The following is an 18926-nucleotide window of genomic DNA, read 5'->3' as shown; positions in this document are numbered from 1 at the left end:
ATACTGTGAGATTACCTGCCTTCACCAACCTCTCAGGCAGCACATTCCATATTTCCCCCACCCTCTGGGTGAAAAAAAGTATTCTCAGATCTCTTCAAAAATACTTACTTCTCGCCTTAATTTTTTATGCTGTGCTCTTAGACATGTATGCAATGGGAAAAGATTCTTACAATCCATCCTATCCTTGCCTCTCAATTTTGTATACCTCAATCAGATACTGCACCGCTCCCCCCCTCAGCTTCCTCTGTTCGAATGAAAATAAACCTAGCCTATTCAGTCTTTCCTCAAAACTGAGACTTTTCATCCCAGGCAACATCCTGGTGAATCTCCTCTGCACTTCGCCAGTGCAATCATGTCTTTCCAATATTGTGGTGTCCAGAACTGTACACTGTATTCCATCTGCGGCCGAAACAATGTTTTATAAAGTTGCATCAAGACTCCCATGTTCCTATATTCTTTCCTCGACTAATGAAGGCAAGCATCCTTTATACCTTCTTCATCACCCTGTCTACCTGTGCTGAGACCTTCAGAGATGTATCTGGAGTTTTCTAATCTAATCCAACCTAATCTAATCTAATCTAATCTAATAGGATCTAATCTGTAGGATTTGTTCAAAGCAACTGAATGGTATATCATCACCGTAAGACATTCTTTCCTATTGTTTTCATTGTAACCAGCAATAAACAGGTCAGTTTCTTCCATGCCCATGTATTTGATTGACTTATATACAAACCACTTCCCTTGAGGTCAGTCTTCCAAAACTTTTCCAATTGCATAGGAATTACAATAAGATATGGCAAAACAGAATGTATGTGTTTTTTGGCATATCATTGATTGCATTTTGGCACACTGGCAATAGAATTGAGTTGGAATTGCACAGAATTGTAATTTCTCAAACTACTTCAAACTACCTGAGAACCCTCAAACCAAGATGAAGATAATAGCTTATCGACTAGTACTCAGGGCAACTCCCTGCAGTTTTATTCAGAGCACAGAAGAAACTGCACCTTAAACATAATATTGACCTTATACTTCTAGCAGCAAGTGATCGAGAATCTGAAGATTTGTAACAAGTAATTAATCTTTATGGAGCTCATTCACTTGCCCTGTCTAAATATGGTGTTGTATGACTGAAAGATAAGTCTTTGTTGAAGTCTCGATGCAACTGAATGGAGTAAACCTATTAACATTATGTGCCGTAAGAATCTTACAGATTACAAGCACATGATGAACACTGTCAATTTCTTGTACTTTTTGGATTGGAAAACTTGAGATACCATGTACTACGTACTTCAGAGAATAATATTTGCAGTAAAATTATTCAGTAGGAAATATTAGCAACAATTCTTTCTAAATAAATGATGAAAAATAAGCAAAATAAATTGAGAAAATGTAACAAATTTTCACAGAACTTTTCCCACTTGCCCATCCTTTACTCAAGTTTTATCATTTTTTTCAGATAAAGTTACAGTGGACAAAGATTCAATAAAACATAAGCAACTAACTCCTGTGCAAGATAAAAACAAAAGTTACAATAAAAGTTACTGTGTAAAAACACAAGCAAGAAATGAAACTCATTGACGAAATTTTCTGGATGCTGCAAATGTGCATAGAGTTACAAAATGGTGTCATACATATGAGTGCAGGCGTAAACTATATTGCATGCCATTTCATTGTTTGGCCATTTTTGGGGAAACACAAATTCTTTAGCTTTTCTGAGCTATTAACCCAGCTTTCCAGGTTTTAGACTTTGTTTGTAGAGCCATTGGTATTGGCCCAAGTGAGGGCCACGCTCCTGGGCTCTCAAAGGCTCGCATGATGATCGTCACTGGGAAGGGCACTAGTGTGGATATGCCAAGCATGTGCTTCAAACATGAGGGGATGTTCTATTGTGCCTGAGTCAGCGTTCTAGATAATTTGACACACAGATTAAAGATGCTTGTGAATAAATGTTTGCGCTAATGACACCTAGTTGAACATGTGTTCTGCAGGATGAAGAACTCATCAACATTACATTCATTAAAGAGATGGGGCTCTGAGTTAGCTCTGCTGTGAAGGAACTTGGTAGATTGTGGTGGCTTGTTTTTAGACATTCTATGGTAACTTGCATACATTCAAAGAGGCCAGAGGAATGGTGACTTAACACTGGAAGGCGGTATGAGGCTGTTATTTCAGTGACATTGGATCGGCAATACAATCAAGGAATGTAGCAGAACTGAAGAAAGAGAAGGCCCGCACAATGGGAGAAGGATATTGAGTGTATACGGAAGGCCTACACACCAGGAGCTTGTTTTATTCATTCCTGGGACATAGGTGGTCTGACTACTTCATATGGCAGTTAAAAGTCAATTGAAATCAGATGTGGACAGGTAAAGATGATAGATTCCCTTTCTTGATGGACCTGAGTGAACCAGGTGCACTTTTATGACAAAGAACAGTAGTTAGCTTTTAATTCAACCTTTCTCTTTTGTTTTCTTATTCTAGAATTCAAATCTTACCATCTACCATGGTGGCGTTCAAATCCATATACCTAGAACATTGGCCTGTGGTTCTGCATTACTAGTTTTGTAATGTTACCAAGATGCCACCACATCCCCATAACAAGAACATTTTTCTTACCTGCATTTGACCCAGGAGTAGTGCCTGAAGCATCACAGGCTCATTAAGTAGGTGGGCATAGAACAGTATGATCACTTGCAATGTGACGTGGAGCCTCAACACCAGGCAGTGATACACACACAATAAAATTGAACTTCCATGCATCTAAGGTGCAAGTGGGAGTGAGTGCCATATTTAAAGTCTCCCATCATACCATCCATCAATGTGTTTGGGAAGTGACAAAGACTGTATCAGACAGCGAAGGGATCTCTGACAAGAGAGAATCAGAGTGAAACAGTATTAGGCTTTTGCCAGGAGCAGTTCAGCATTGACTGTGCATGCCTGGCTTTGTAGTTCTCCTATCTCACTCAGGACAGGAACAGGAACCACAAGGGTTTCCACTCAATTGTTGTGCAGTTAATGTGTGACCACACTCAGCACATTGTATTGGCAAATGCCCACAATGCAGTCCCAATGATACCTTCATTCTGAGCTTGTCTGCTATTCCTGCCCTTTTCACACCATCAGGAGGAGCCAGACTGTGACTATCCAGTTACTCAAAAGCAAAGGTGCATTCCTCAGCACGTGGATGCTACCTCCCATTTACCTGAGCCCATTAACACCTGACACTGTGAAACTGCAATGTAGAACAAGATCGGTAGCTGGCTGAAGGATCCCTTCAGTACTGTCCAGTGCACAGTAGAGCAGTTGTCTCAGTTTGTGGAGGTCAGCTGTTTGCTCATTCCTGCCATTTATTAACATTATAATAAATGAAAAGCTTGAAACTTCACAGCAAGTTGATCAGCATAGCAGTAAGATAACTGAATCTTTTCAAGATGATGAACCATTTTTTCTTGAAGATATTCATTAGCTTGGTGAGCATTTTCAGGATTTGTCTTCATGGCTAAAGAGAGTCCTGTCTCTGCCCTGGTTCTGCAATTCCTATTCTTTCAATCTACATCATTGACAGTCAGAAAAAGCCTTTTTCATCATGGTGATTTCTCTTTAAAAGGAGAGACAGCCTTTGGGACATGAGCTATGTGCTAACCTCACACATTGTCACAAGGATCCTACTGAGGACCCAGAGATCATAGAAGTGAGCAGCCAAAGTTTCTAGATTGCTGGCTTCTGAAGACAGACCTGGATGGGTAACAGATCATGATTGTTGCATTAGAAAGTGATACTTTCAAATCTTTAGCTCTCAGTTCTGTACTTGCATTTTAATCAATTCAGGGAGGTAATGCTCAAATCAGCATGGAGGTTATGTTGGAAGTGTACAAAATTTTGGTCAGCTGGAGTACTGTTTGCAGGACTGGCTGCTACCCTATAGGAAGGATGTAATTGCACTGGAGCGGGTGCAGAGCAGATTCACCATAATGTTGCCTGGGATGAAGTAGTTTAGCTATGAAGGGAGGCCAGATAGGCTCTGATTGTTTTCATCAGAGCAGACGAGGCTGAAGGGGGAACCTGGTGAGGTGTATATAATTATGAGGGACAGTATAACAGTGTGATAGAAAACAGTGTCCCAGGAGTGGAAGAGCCAATAACAATGGTGCATAATTTTAAGATGAATGGCAGGAAGTTTAGAGGGGATTGAGGAAAACATTTTTCTTCCAGAGGTGGTGGGAATCTAGAGGGTAGTAGAGTGGGAAATGTCAGGAGTTTAAAATGCACATAGGTGAGTATTTGAAATGTCAAAACATTCAAGACTGTGGGAAAGTGCGAGAAAATAGAATCAATGTAGGTAGGTGCAGACTTGATGGGCAAAGTGCCTCTTCTGTGCTGTATGACTGTATGTCTCTGACAATATTGAAACTGCATATCTGGGTAAACACCTGAGTTAGATTTTCTGAAAATAAGGAGCAAGAGGACACAACAAAGATGCATTTTCACTATAAACATGAATGTAATTGGCTCTTCAGCAAAGCTGTTTAGGGTACTTTGCTTAACACAGAGTCAAAGAGTCATAAAGATGTACATCATTGAAACAGACCCTTTGGTCCAACTTGTCCATTCCAACCAGATATCCTAACTCTAGTCCCATTTGCAAGCATTTGACCCATAACCCTCTAAACCCTTCCTATTTCATTCACCCATCCAGATGCCTTTTCAATGTGGTAATTGTACGAACCGCCACCACTTTCTCTGAGAGTTCATTCCATACATGCACCACGCTGTGTGTAAAAAAAGTTATCCATTGGGTCTCTTTTAAATATTTCCCCTATCACTTCAAGCCTATGCCATCTGGTTTTGTACTCCCTGTTCTGAAGAAGGGTCACTGGGCCTGAAACTTTGCTTCTCTCCACTGATGCTGCCCAACCTGCCGCATTTCTCCAGCAGTTTATTTGTGTGAGGGAAACATACTAATGGGTCTTTTCAGATTGTTGATTATAATGACTTTAAAGACCAAAGAGACCCCCCAGGTTTTAGCTGTAGCAGAGAAAGGAAAAAGCAGCTTCCACATCCAGCCTCAAGTCTGCAGCAGCAGCTGCGACTAAAACAAGACCTAAAACTCCTTGTTTTAGCTTGCGGGAATGGGTCAGTGTGCTGCTTTGTGCTGAAGTTAGTCTATTTTAATACCAGTTATATAATTTCCCTAAAGTACTCAGTTTGTTTTATAGTTGGTGACACAGATCTTAATATTTTTGTTTCATTTTTTGCTGCCATCGCAACCGAACATGCATGGTGTGACATCACTGCCAGCAATGGCACAGATAGCGTCTTGCATCAAACAGCAACGTTTGGACGCTTGTCAATTGCTGCACATCAACTTACACACCTTCCATTCATTGCTCCTCTTGTTAATCCTCTTGACACCGTGCTCCCAACCCTAGAGTCCTCTCAGCTTCATCAACAGCCCTACTCATGACCTCATACAGTGCATGGAGCAGCAAATCAGGCATTGAGAAGAACGAGGCAGCGAAGGAGGCCGCAAGTGAAGCTGTAAAGGGGAAAAGTGAGCTAGGCATTGGGGGAGAAAGGGTACAATGAGTAAGCAGTGAGTGGCATAGTGAGAGGTGTAAAAAAGAAGGCAGCAAGGGAGGCAGTGTGTGATAGACCAAGCATGGTGGTGAGTGTAACCAGCAAGTGAAATAGAGAATGCAGTGGAGACTGAGTGACAACAACATTAAATGCACAGCAAAGACATCAGTGCACCAACTGCCTGTTCCAGTGCAGAGAGGAGAGACACAATATATTTTTACGTGTGTTTGTATTAACCTGTTATGAATCTGATTTGAAGAAATGACCCAGAACAGTTTTAATTAGGATTTCTATGCCAACCAATAAGAATTTTGTTTCTTTCTTCCTCAAGCCAATCTTGTGTAGAATTGTTCATTTGTATGAGATTGCCTATCTTTTATTCTGATTCATTTGGGTTCCTTTCCAATTGTGAAGTAATTTTCATAAGGAGAGATTTGGTGGAGGTAGTTGTAATATCACTAGACTATTAACGTTCTGAGGTCATGAGTTTGAATCCCACCATGACAGGCCATGGAATTTAAATTCAATGAAAAAAATTGGAATAAAAAGAACTAGCCTAACTGTAACTACTGTCAACTGTTATTAGCTCCATTGTTTTACAAATATCTTCCGGGAAGAAAATCTGCCTTTGTACCTGCACTAACCCACATGTGACTCCAGACCCAAAGAAATATGTTTAACTCTTTACAGACAATAAATATTGGCTTAGACAGTAATGCCCACATTCCACGAATGAGTAAAACAAAACACAACCAGTGCAGAAGGAAGCCTTTCAGTAAAGTAAAAAGTTTAGTGCATGTACAAATAATCCAGCAAGTCCAGCCAATAAGTAGCTGAACTATAGGGGCCAAGAGCACAACACGTTTGATCCCAACTCTCTGTCCAGCCAGTTGTCTCAGTAAAAAATGTATAACGGGTTTTATTACACTTGAGTTAGTTCTTTTGATCACTGTGGCAATAATTGAGAGAGCGGTATTGAGCAATCTGCTCAAAGCCAATGAAATCAGCAATTTATGAGGCCTTTTTTTTAGAAAGCTGGAGCAATAGAAACAGTCTGAATGAATGGAGTCAAGCCCTCACAGAACAAGAAGTTTTAGGTCTCACTTTTAGTAGCAGCTGCTGCTGCAGACTTGAAGCTGGATGTGGAAGCTGTTTTTCTTTTTCTGCTACAGCTAAAACCTGGGGGGTCTCTTCCTGCTGCTAGAATTGCATGGGAAACAATCTATTTTACTGAGTTTGCCTTTGCCAAGGGCATATTTATGGGATGTTACTATTTTTGGAACATGTACTATTTAGCAGTTAAATGATCCATCATTCTAAGTTTTCCAACAGATTTAAGTTATTCCAATTTCTTCTTTCTTCTGATGTATTTTAAATATAGTGTATGAATAAAGGGTGTTTTGCTTCAAGACAAATCAAATTTCATCCATAATGCAATGCCTGGCACTTACCTTTAAACTAAACAGAAAAGTTAGGGTCTAGGCTATCTTCTTGAGGGGGTTTGTTCTGGTCCATTACATCACTATGCAACATCACTGTTTCATCTCTGAATATTATGTGGACATTTAGTAATAGATCAACTGAGTTGATCTTTGATATTCCTCAGGCTCAAGTGACCTGTTAACACTCTCTATCTAAACTGAGATATGAAGAATTACCCCATGGCAAGATATGAGGGTTTCTCCACATCTATAATGTAACTTCAGCATAAATTTGAGACCAATGGTGGAAACAGCTGTTAATGTTATTTCACCAGGAATTCTGAAAATTTTTTGTTGTTGCTTTGGTGGAAGATTGAGAACTTACATGGAGATCTATTGTGATTATACTGTGACAATTCATTCCACTGAACCACCATCCTGAAATATTATAAAGAAGTGGAGATAAGATTTAAAGCCCCATTGTAATGACTAAGCTTGATATTCTATATAGCCTTTTGTTCTTGTGAAATGTTTTCTTTTCACAAAGGTATTTGTCAAGTTCCCACACAATAGGCTAGCCATGAAAGTTAGGTCGCATAGGATCCAGGGAAAGTTAGCTAATTGGATTCAAAATTGGCTCAATGGTAGGAAGCAGAGGGTGGTGGTTGAAGGTTGTCTCTTGGACTAGAGGCCTGTTACTAGTGGAGTGCCACAGGGTTAGTGCTGGGACCTTTGTTATTTATTATTTATATAAATGATCCGAATGTGAATGTACAAGGCATGATTACTAAATTTGTGGATGATACAAAATTAGGAGGTGTTGTTGTTAGCAAAGACGGTTATCAAAAATTACAGAGGGACCTTGATCAGATGTAGAATTGAGCCGAAGATTGGCAAATGCAATTCAAGAGATAAATGTGAGGTGTTGCATTTTGGCAGGTCCAACCAAGGTAGGACTTATGTGGTAGGTCGTAAGGTCCTGAGCAGTATTGTGGAACAGAGGGTCCTAGGAGTACAAGTACATAGTTCATTTAAAATGGCATCGTTAAGTGGACAAGGTGGTGAAGAAGGTTTTTAGCATGTTGCCTTCATCAGTTAAGTCATTGAGCATAGGAGTTGGGATAGAATACAATCACCTACAGTGTGGAATCAGGCTTCTCCACACTGGCCCTCATAGCATCTCACCCTGACCCATACCCCTATAACCCACTTAATCTACACACCCCTGAACACTACGGGCAACTTAGCATGACCAATCCACCTAGCCTGCATGTCTGTGAACTGCGGGAGGAAACCAGAGCAAACCCAAGCAGACACGTGGAGAATGTGCAAACTCCACACACACACAGTCACCTAAGGGTGGAATTGAAACTGGGTCCCTGGTACTGTGAGGCAGCAGTGCTAACCATTGCGCTACCATGCCGCCCCACTGTACATTAACAGTATTTGTCACTCTTACATTATAGTTGTATAAATCATAGGTGAGGCCGCACTCAGAGAATTGTGTAGAGGTTTCTTCACCCTGTTATAGGAAAGACATAGTTAAACTGGGAAGTGGGTAAAGAAGATTTATGAAGACGTTGCCAGGACTAGTAGACCTGAGTTATAGGGAGAGATTGACTGGGATGAGACTTTATTCCTTGGAATATAGGAGACTGAAAGGTAACCTTCTATGGGTGTATAAAATCATGAGGGACATAGATGGGATGAAAGCATGCAGTCTTTTTCCCAGGGATGAGGGAATTAAAAACCAGAGGGCATAGATTTAAAGTGAGAGGGGGAAGATTTAAGAAGGACCTGAGGGACAACTTCAGCATGTGGAGAGTGGTGTGTATATGGAATGGGCTGCCAGAGGAAGTGGTTGAGGCAGGTACAATAGCAACATCTAAAAAACATTTGGATCAGTAAATGGATGAGAAGGGTTTAGATAGATATGGACCAAACGCTGGCAATTGGAGCTAGCTGTGTGGGCACCATGGTCAGCATGGACCAGCTTGGGCCGAAGGGTCTGTTTTCATGTTGTATCAATCTATGACTCTAAAAGAAAAAAAACTGAGGAAACCTATTCATGAATTTTCCTAACAATCAAGGTCATACTGCTTCACTTAGTTTTTGTTTCATAAAGACACTTTATGAGATTGGTCTATAAACTGAAAGGCATTGAAATTGTTCAGTATTCATTGAATTTAAATTATTCCTTTTGGATGTTGCTGTTCAATGGTTACACACAGATATCAAACGTAGAACATAGAACAGAGAACAGTACAGCACAGTACAGTCCCTTTGGCCCACGATGTTGTGCTGAACTTTTACCCTCATCCTAAGGTCTATCTAACCTCCACCTCTACCTTATACTATCATCCATATGCCTATCTAATAGCCACTTAGGTGCCCCCAATAAGGCCGACTCCACTACCCTCTCCGGCAATGCATTCCATGTCCCGACCACTCTCTGAGTAAAGAACCTACCTCTGATGTCTCCCCTACAGCTACCTCCACTCACATTAAAACTATGCCCCCTCATAATAGCTACCTCCACCCTAGAAAAAGTCTCTGGCAGTCCACTTTATCTATACCTCTGATCATTTTGTACACCTATATAACATAATAATAATGAGATTTGTTTGTAGAAACAGGATCTGAGGTTCTAACAGTAAGATTCATTCAATGCAGAAATAGCTCTTATTGAATTATTCATAACATCTTAATGTTTCTTACAGCTTTCATTTGCTGCAACTACCCCAGTCCTGGCTGATAAGAAGAAATATCCCAATTTCTTCCGGACAGTCCCATCGGATAATGCAGTCAATCCTGCAGTTGTCAAGTTCCTCAAACATTTTCATTGGCGCCGGGTAGGAACATTGACACAGGATGTGCAGCGATTCTCTGAGGTATGTTCCTTTACTCAAGATATATATGCAATAAACTAGACATAACATGCTCGGTGTCAGTGGTGCTGATGGATTTATAGATAAATATGTAAGCGTGTAAGCTGGAAAATTCAACACTCATGAAAATATCTGTGCTAATTTAGGGAAAGTTTGGTGATCTGTTCACTTTGAAAAGATGCTGTCATTTCCCTTTATTATTTCCTATTGTAATCACTTGCATTAGTTATTCACCTTAGGTTGTGAGAGATAATTTTTATTGCTGGGTCATTTAAGAACAAAGATGAATGATATTAATCAATTAGATTAGTTAACAATGATCTATTAATCTGCACAAAAACAAAATACGTGCAGAATTTACAAGTTATTTCAATAGACCCTATACAGGCCAGTGACCATTGCTTGAAAATGCTTAATTCCCTGCAACCAAAAGGACCTCTGCAAGATGTGTTCTTGAAGCCTTTATCTGTATTTTGGTGCTCTCTATTTGAGTTGGCACATGGGGCCAATGGTGCACCATGTTAATATGAAGAGAACTTAGAGGGGTAGAACTAAGGAAGGTTACTGCCTACAACATGTGTTATATAATGTAATATGCTCAGTTGGAGGATTTCTAACCAAATTGGCAGATAATGCAGAGATGAATATTGGAAAATATGCTCAGAAAACCGTAATGCCAGCAATGGGACTGAATTCCAATTTTGGAGTTTGTAGAAAACTAGCATCAGAATAACCATTTTTCATGTGCACTGGCTGAATTCGCTGAGTGCTCCTCAAAGAGCAACTGGGTAAACCCCACCCAGCCTTTACCCCCAATTATGATTTCTCTCCCTTGACTTCTCATGCTGTTGCCTTTAGCTGTGTATTCTTTGCCAGGGATTCCAGGCAGCTATTTGTAACTCTGGTCAATATTTATCTCTCAATCAGTAACATAAAGCCATATCATCTGCCCATTTTTCTCTTGCCAATTGTAGGACCTTGCTGTCTAAAAACTGGGATAATGTTTGCCTATTTTTCAACATGACCACTTCAAAAGTTTTTCATTGCTGGAAATGTATTTTGAAAACGTGACATGCACTACACAGTAAATCTTTTGTGTTTGCAAAATCATGAATCATAAAAATATCTATCTGTGCCAAAAAAAATTAACAAGAAAAATCTACATCCATAGGTAAAGGTCACACCTTGGTAATTTTTAATCCATTTTTATATAAGTTCTACAATTGTGAAAGTCATCATTCGCTGGATTCTCAGGAATGGAACCATCACAGATACAGAGAAATGACTGTAAAATAACTTTTTTTCTCTTTGCAGTCTTAGTGTGTGTGATATTTTGGGAAAGAAGCACTAAGATTCAGTAAGAAGCATTCAGAATCAATTACATTTGTATGGGTACCTTTATTCTTCTCCTAGACTCTATTGGTATGTGTATCGTAGCCATAAGTGGACAAAATGCATAATACAACTTTCAATGCACTACTTCCTTCCCTTTCTCTAAAAGAATAATCAACCAGTTCAGAAATGTAATGTTACCTGGGGCAGGTGGGTCTTGAATCTGGGCCTTCTGTTCCAGAGAGTGAGATGTGTCATGATATCCAATCAGTGCCCTTCTTAGTAAATGAGAAGCATAGCATTTTTCAGAAAGTGATATTGATTAACATCTAGTACACACTACGTCTCAGCACATGGACTGGTTTCTGCTCAATGAAGGGCAACTTCTTGACTAATTTGAGTCAATTAGCCTGGTTTCAAATTTAACAAAGCTTGAGAGCCAAGTAAAAACAAAAAAGCCAAAAAAACTGCAGATGTTGGAAATCAGACACAAAAACAGAAATTGCTGAAAAACCCAGCAGGTCTGGCAGCATCTGTGCAGAGATAGCAATGTTAACTCTTCTGATCCAGTGACCTCTCTTCAGTTAATGTTAATTGGCACATCCTCCAGGGCAACACTGCTACTAATTAGAGTTCAATTGCCAACCAATCAGTACTCCCATACAGTATGAATGTTGTTTCTCCTTTATTTTGATACTTCCTTTAAATTGTCCTATTAAGTGCAAGAGGGAAACATTGACAAAACGTGTTTTTTTCAGCAATCATCATGTGATTTGATGAACATCTATTCTAAGTAATTAATAATTATGCCACCAAGATGCCAATAACCAGCAAAACACCACCACCTATCATACAAAGGCAGAAGAAAGAGGTTAGTAAGAAAAATTAAAATCACCTCTGTTCTGGGCAGAAGAGGAGATCCACGAAAATAAAATTAAAACCAGCTCTCCTTCTTATCCACAACACTGTACATGTCACATGTTTCAAATTATTCACATATTTCTTGACTTCTCGTTTAGCTTTGGCCACTCAGGAATGATGTTTTGATGAGTGAAACCCCAGTAGTTTGCAAATTTTCTGGACTCATCATTGCTGAAAAGATTCCACTGTCACTTCTGGCCATTCTAATCCAGGAAAAATTCTTTTCAAGCTTTGGAATGAAGTAAATGTAACCATTTTTAGTCTTTCTAGATTCCCTGAACTGCTGTATGGCTACAGTAATCTTAAGTGAGCAAAATGTATAATGCCCACTTTATATGCAGTTAAATTTAAAGCCTGTGGTGGAATTTTACGAGGTGCTAAGGGATGAGGTCTTGGTGAGACGAGTGCCAGAACTGGGTGAGATATTTGATGAGATCCATCTCGATATTGACATCACGTTGCTATTTCTTGTTTACTCTCTCAAATGATCCCAATCAAACAGCAGTGAGTTCCCAATTGATGCTTACTATTGCTTGTTTAATGTCATGTTAAAACTCAACTCACCACAGTTGTAATCTTACCAAATTTGTCATACAAATTAGCCATTGGGAAAGCTAATATGGAAACCAGAGTGTGCCATTGGCAGGTCCAACTCACTGCTTTTCTGAAAGATTTCCTGATTGGACACTGGGCACCGATATCTTGGGCACATTCCATGGGCATGAGCCACTTGTACTCCACCTTCATAGGCATTGGCATCTGACATGGGCCACCTTTTAACAACCTTCATCTTACATCACCGAACTGCTTAGAATCTCTTGGGCTACAGTGATGCACTTTGGGCTGCAGTGGTAGCTATCATCATAATGTTGCAGCAAAGGATGCTTTGCACTCAGGGATATATGTCCAACTCTTAGACAGGGCCAGGCTGCGCCTCCTGACTCTTCACTCACTTTCACAGCAGTCACTCACTCTGAGCCTACACAGACACTCACAGCTTCCCTGCCAAGCACTACCTTGCCTTTATGCACACTGCCCCCTCAGCAAGAGATACCAGGCTCATATTATTACCACTTTGTGCTGTCATTTAGTGCAGAAACAAAGCCACGAACCTTGCTACTGTTGTCAGCAGGCCTTGGAGGATAAACATGTCAAGGTCCTGCTTTGGATGTTAGATTTAGGATACTCCATTTATTAGGGTGTGGAGCTGAATGATGAACAGCACACTGACTATGTTGACTCATTCTGCCCTATTGTGGGCTGCTTTGTTTCCGGAGCAAGCAAAAGGCAGGTATTTTGGAACATTCAGTGTCAATACAGGGAAGGCAGCTCAGAAATAGAGGGAGGGGTGTGTGGAGCTGAGGGAAGGTAAGCGGAATATGAGGTCTGACTCGGGAGCTTACAACTTGATGGCCCCAATGTAGAAATAACCAGTTTCAAAATCTCCCCACCTCCAGCCTCATCCCATCACAAACCCTCCCTCTCATGCCTGCCTCCTTGACTTGACACTACCTGTCCATCTTCTTTCTCACCTAGCGACCCTACCCTTCCCACTGTCTAATCCCTACTACCTACTTACATCCACCTATCACTATCCCACCTACCTTGCCCCACCCCACCCGCCCTCCCCCACTCATTTATTTCTGAGCTCCCTTCACCCTTCCCAGTCCTGATGTAGGGTGTAAACCTGAAAAGTCGACTTTCTTGTTCCTCTGATGCTACCTGGCCTCGTGTGTTCTTCCAGCTCCACACTGTACTGACTCTGGCTCCAGCATCTGCAGTGTTTGCTTTCTCCTATTTTAGACATTTTACTTGTTAGCACAGCTATTACTGGTGGGGAGATTTCCCGAGCAAGTGAGTTGGCCATGCAGTGAGCGTAAACATCAGTGAGAACAAAGATAATGGGAACTGCAGATGCTGGAGAATCTGAGATTATAAAGTGTGGAGCTGGACGAACACAGCAGGCCAAGCAGCATCTTAGGAGCAGAAAAGCTTGGCCTGTTGTGTTCATCCATTTCCACACTTTGTTATATCAGTGAGAACAATAAAGCATCAGCCTTGGAAGGAGCTGGGTCCGGAGGCAGAGAGAGAGTGAATGTGAGGTCTCAAAGGAAAGATGGTGTCACTCACACCAGTGGAGTTGAGAAGGACATTGACCTTCTTCTCACCACGCTGGGCATTCTTCTAGCTGGCTGTGACTGCTCTAACCTGGGTGACAACTTTGCAGCGGGCTGGCGCAGTTTGGTGCTGTTAGTCCTGGGCAAAGAGGAAACCCTGACTTTGCACCATTCCCTCGAGCAGGAGCTCCAGGAATGTGCCTATAAAGCGAGCCCTTCATTTCCATCCATCTGCAAACTCTGAGGAAAATATCAGGAACTGTGCAGAGCCATTCGTGATTGATACCACATGTCCCAGTGATAACAACAGTTTAAATATGTTGCCTATAACAGAATTCCAGTCAATTTTAGGATCTTCGGTGAGTGGCAGGTTATTCCAGGAAAAACGAGATGGAGCAGAAATTGGATGTGATCCTCACCGGGAGGACTCAACCACCGCTGAGTGTGACAAACTGGGTAAGAGGCGGTGAGAAGACTTGTGTATGGTTCAGCCATATGGTAAGAATCACTCCGCCAAACCCAAGTTTCAGCCCTGTGTGTCTTCACTTAATTAAACGCACCAATTAAAATTATCACTTTATTAAATTAACAATGTCAATTGAGACACAAATCTTTAGTTAATTCAATCCTGGTCCCTTTCACTTCATTAACTCCACTTCTTTTCTTTGATTAATTTTGTTAAGTCTCTTCTGCATTATTTAATCTGTTTCACCCCGTCACTTCCAACTTCATTCACTTATTTAATGCAGTTGGACATTGGGGTCATTTGAAGGACATTCATAAGATGTCTTTATTTCATTTGTTTTGCTAAATTCCTTTATTATATCCAACTTAATATTGTCTGACTTTGCAGATCTTCTCCTAATGCACATTCTTTGCCAGGCTGTGCTGCTACTCTATTTCTGTTTTTCATATTTATTTTTTCTATTTATTTCTATACCCTATAGCATATCTTTTAATTCAAAAGTTCATCCTTCTAATTGCTGAGTTCTGTACTTTTCTTTAATTCATTTCAGGAATTCTGTGATAAAGTCACATTTAATTCACGATGTCGTCATTTAATTTCATTAAAATATTCCATCCTACCCAATGGTGATTATCATAGAATGGAAGACAACAATCAAAATTGAATCTCACGCCGGTACAAAAAATTCCATATTGTCGACTAAATATGCATAATATTTAAATTATTCAGTATTGAGCATCACTTACCTTACTAAAACATTGCCTAACATGTAGCTTAGCTTCCATGATAGAATTGTCATTCTTTGATTCACAATCAATGTTTCACAAGGTATCTGTGGGTATTCCAATACATTTTGCATTTGTTTGTTGAAAATTTATCATTGTTACTAATTTGCTATTTGGTTTCATTAGCTTTTGGCTGGCTGTGATAACTGGGGCTATTCAGCTGGGGCAACTAAAAATTGATTTTAAACATATCCAAATGACATTTGTGCTGATTTGAGAGACAGATGTCACTATGCCAAAGAGAAAAGTAGGTGAGTAAACTGAATATAAATGAAATACACAATGTGTGTGGGAGTTCATGAACTACAAAACAGTAATGTTTAACAATAAGAAAAACACAGGCATAAGTCTATGTTGACCTCGGGAGAAAGCTGAACATGAGTATGTAATACAAAGTTATTATGCGGAATGTTACCTTTAAGAAATTCAGATTTAAATCAGTTATGGAATCACAATATATTGTCTGCATATTGAGATTATTTACAGACCTGTTTATAAAAATGTTTTTTTCTTTTGTGGCATCTCCTTCAACAAGATTACTATATTTCAATCAGAGAAGTACAATGCTATGGAAAAAAAAGTTATGTTACATTGTGGGACAGGAATATGAACATTTTCCAAGTTAGGCCATTGTTTTTAGCTGGCTGTTTTCACTCATCTGTTTGTAAAGCAACTTGTAATATAAATAGGGAGCAAAACGTTTAAAATCAGGTGTTACTTTTAAAACCATGAGTTGAAAATAGTATGAGAGAAATTTGATTGAAAAGCAATTTACCATGAAGAATTCCTTCAAAGGGAAGCGACATCGTAGTGAACAAACAATGTCTCAGCAACCCAGTTTTGGCATTCAGTAGCAGAAAGAAGTCATTACCAAGGCTCCAAAAAGATTACATCTGACCCTTCCTATATATCTGCACAATTTGCTATCCAGCTTACCAAGAAAGATATTTCTCAAGAACTGCATTGATGAGGTTTGTATCATATCTCAAATTGTACAAACTGAAGAAAACCAAAAGGTTGCAACCTCACAGCTGGATATTGTCCAGTCTCACTTCTATCTCACCTTGTAATTGTCATGAAATGACATTAAAATTATACACATTTTAGCAGTCAGAGCATTTGTTATGAAATGCTGGAAATCTTAACCACAGAAAAACATCTTTGGAGTTCAAATTCAGCTTGGGCAGTAGGGCCAAACAAGTTTGACTTGAGGGTGATGGTGGATTGCACCATCACATGCAAAAGGTGGAAATTTAGTTTTTTTCGACTAAGTGTGAAGGTGGGCCTTTTTTCTGCTGAAGGGTCTAGGCCCGAAACATCAGTTTTTCTGCTCCTCTGAAGCTGCTTGGCCTGCTGTGTTCACCCAGCTCCACAACTTGTTATTTCAGATTCTCCAGCTCCTGTTGTTCCTATTAACCCTAAAAATGTGGTGTTGTTCAACTCTAGGAGCCAGGAAAATGTTTTTACATGACCACATTCTTCACAACTCATTGCAAATTCAGGTACAGGGAAAGCGCCAAATTTTATGGGGAGGCAAGCAGGAAGTTCTGCCCCAGCCAGGATATTCTGGGTTCTGGATTTAAAAGGCCCCTCAACAGCACTTGATTCTCTGCAAACCAGGATTGTTCCAGTAGGGCAAGGGAATGAATGATCTGGTGTGCTCTGCTAAGTTATGCACTGATGTCCACTCAATGTTTCTTGCCCCTATGAGCATGAGTCATCATTGTTATGTTGCCATTACAGAAGACTATCATAAACAAGATTGGGTTTCAGGCATCTCCATGTGATGGTACATGGGTAATCTCTATTGCAGCTATCAATGTAGCATTACTTACCCACACTGCTACTGCCTCACACGTATCCGACAGTTTTCATACACAAAACATGAAAGGGTCAACAGCATTCAGCACCTTACACAAGACCACCACTTAACTATCTTTAGAACTAGGAGAATGTGGATATCTTTTCACCAAAGCTTGTGTGGGACAAAAACATAACCACAAAAGATTGCTGTGGGATGAGCACCTAACACGCACCTCAGACACACACATGTATATTGTCTTATTGTTCCAGAGATAATAGGAACTGCAGATGCTGGAGAATCTGAGATAACAAGGTGTAGAGCTGGATGAACACAGCAGGCCAAGCAGCATCAGAGGAGCAGGAAAGCTGACTTTTCAGGCTTAGACCTTCCTTCAGCCCGAAACATCAGGTTTCCTGCTCCTCTGATGCTGCTTGGCCTGCTGAGTTCATCCAGCTCTACACCTTGTTATTTGGTATTGTCTTATTGTTTTTCACCAGATTACTGTCTTTGATTAACCTTTGATGACTCTTCATTCAGAACCATTTAACACCTAAAGTCATCACTGAAGTATTATGATGCAGAATGAGCCAATTCAGCCCATTGTATCTGTGCTGGCTCTTCAATTGAGCATCACTGCCTACTGTCAATTTCCTGTTGTGTTTTCCTGAAGCATACAGTCATTCATAGCTCTGGGGATTGACATCTCTGTCTGTATTTATCAATGCTGGCAACAAACTCATTTACTCATGCAAATATCTTTTAATGCCTCTCTGCTCCTGCCAGGGTAGAATATCCACAGCAAGTATAAATAAGCCCAGAAGTGGGACATTTTGACTGGAGAAGGAATGTCTGACATAAAAACAGAGAAATGGGCAGTATAGAAGCAGGAACAAAAACAATGTTGCTGGAAAAGTTCAGCAGATCTGGCAGCATCTGTGGAGGAGGAAACAGAGTTAATGTTTCGGGTCCAGTGACCCTTCCTCAGAACTGATGGTGAGTGGGAAGACGTCAGTTTATGTGCAGAAAATAGGGAGGTGGGTGGTGGAGGGAGTAAACGATAGGATAGAGTGCAAAGAGAGAGAGAGACAGTTGGACAGACTCCTGAGACTCCTGAGATGCTGCTGGGCCTGCTGTGTTCATCCAGCCTCACATTTTATTATCTTGGACAGACAAAGGGGTTGCCAACGATCAGGCTGGGAGAGTGAGTAGTTTTTAATGGTGACTGTTAGTGACTAACAACAGGGGGTGTGCAGTGGCAGGCTATGTGGTAACAAGGCCTGGTGTGTGGGGTGGGGGGCTGGGACATGGGAGAGTTTAAGCCCCAAAATCATTGAACTCAATATTGAGCCTGGAGACCTGTAAGGTCCCCAAGTGGAAAATGAGGTGTTGTTCCTCGAGCTTGTGCTGAGCTTCATTGGAATACTGTAGCAAGCTGGATACAGAGATGTTGGCCAGGAAGCGGGGTGGTGCATTGAAGTGGCAGGCAATGGATAGATTAGATTAGATTACCTACAGTGTGGAAACAGGCCCTTCAGCCCAACTAGCCCATACTGCCCCTTGAAACATCCCACCCAGACCCATTCCCCTATAACCCACACACCCTTGAACACTA

At 40.6% G+C, this 18926-nt stretch overlaps 1 protein-coding gene across 4 annotated transcripts in view; it reads left to right on the top strand.

The window, feature by feature from the left end:
• gabbr2 (gamma-aminobutyric acid (GABA) B receptor, 2) overlaps positions 1–18926 on the top strand; it is a 935143-nt gene that overhangs the window by 566343 nt on the left and 349874 nt on the right. For all 4 annotated transcript variants that reach the window (XM_048520955.2, XM_048520937.2, XM_048520945.2 and 1 more), the window contains one exon: positions 9722–9892. In XM_048520955.2, coding sequence (XP_048376912.1) covers positions 9722–9892 — 171 coding nt within the window. The remainder of the gene's footprint in view (positions 1–9721; positions 9893–18926) is intronic.

This window comes from Stegostoma tigrinum, chromosome 2 (genome assembly GCF_030684315.1).
Source record: "Stegostoma tigrinum isolate sSteTig4 chromosome 2, sSteTig4.hap1, whole genome shotgun sequence".
Classification (NCBI taxonomy): Eukaryota; Metazoa; Chordata; class Chondrichthyes; order Orectolobiformes; family Stegostomatidae; genus Stegostoma; species Stegostoma tigrinum.
Note: the sequence above shows the minus strand (reverse complement) of the source record. Positions and strands in the feature narration are given on the sequence as shown.